At 64.2% G+C, this 734-nt stretch overlaps 1 protein-coding gene across 1 annotated transcript in view; it reads right to left on the reverse strand.

Annotated features, from left to right (window-relative positions):
- ETH_00012645 (uncharacterized protein) overlaps positions 1–734 on the reverse strand; it is a gene marked incomplete at both ends in the record, with an annotated part of 3,651 nt that extends 2,917 nt beyond the window's left edge. The window contains one exon of the mRNA XM_013372658.1: positions 158–734. Coding sequence (XP_013228112.1) covers positions 158–734 — 577 coding nt within the window. The remainder of the gene's footprint in view (positions 1–157) is intronic.

Genomic DNA, 734 nt, shown 5'->3' on the forward strand with positions numbered 1-734 from the left:
TCGTGCTGCTGGCGCTGCTGCTGCAGCTGGTCCGGTGGTTGCTGTTGCCCCAGCAGCAGCAGCTGCTGCTGCTGCCGAGGCTGCTGCTCTGCTGCGCTGCAGCAGCGCTGCAGCACGGGGATCCTCGAAGGGCCTGGAAACGAAGCAGCAGCAGCACGAGCAGTGGCTCTTTGCTGCCCCAGAAGTGCCTCTTCTTTGCTGCAGCTGGCCCTACTGCGAGGGCTTCCCTGAGTAGCGTTGCTGCTGATGCTGCTGCTGCTGCTGCTGCCGCTGTGACTGCCGACGCAGTAAGCCCCCAGCGAGCTGGGCAGGCGCCCATATGCAGCAGCAGCAGCAGCAGCAGCATGGGGCCTCAGACTGGGCAGAGCTGGGGAGCAAACTGCAGCAGAATCCGCAGCTGCTCCAGCTGCTGAAGCTGTAGGAGCTGCTGCTGCTGCTGCTGCAGCAGACGCAGCAGCAGATACAGGGGTGTCAGGCGCTGCTGCTGCGCGAGATAGGCGCTCAAAGGCCGCACAGCGGGCGGCGATGCTTGGGGAAACTCTGCAGCGCTGCTGCTGCTGTTGCTGCTGCAGTTGCTGCTGCTGCAGCTGCTGCTGTACAAGCCGAGGGAAGGTCCCTGAGTGACGTGGCACCTCCTGCTGCTGCTGCTGCTGCTGCTCAATACTGCTGCTGCAGCTCCGCCAGGGATGCTGCGTACATTTGAATGCAGGGTCGGAGGTCCTAAGGGCCGCCAT

Source organism: Eimeria tenella, genomic scaffold (genome assembly GCF_000499545.2).
Source record: "Eimeria tenella Houghton genomic scaffold, Eth_scaff102, whole genome shotgun sequence".
NCBI classification, from domain to species: domain Eukaryota; phylum Apicomplexa; class Conoidasida; order Eucoccidiorida; family Eimeriidae; genus Eimeria; species Eimeria tenella.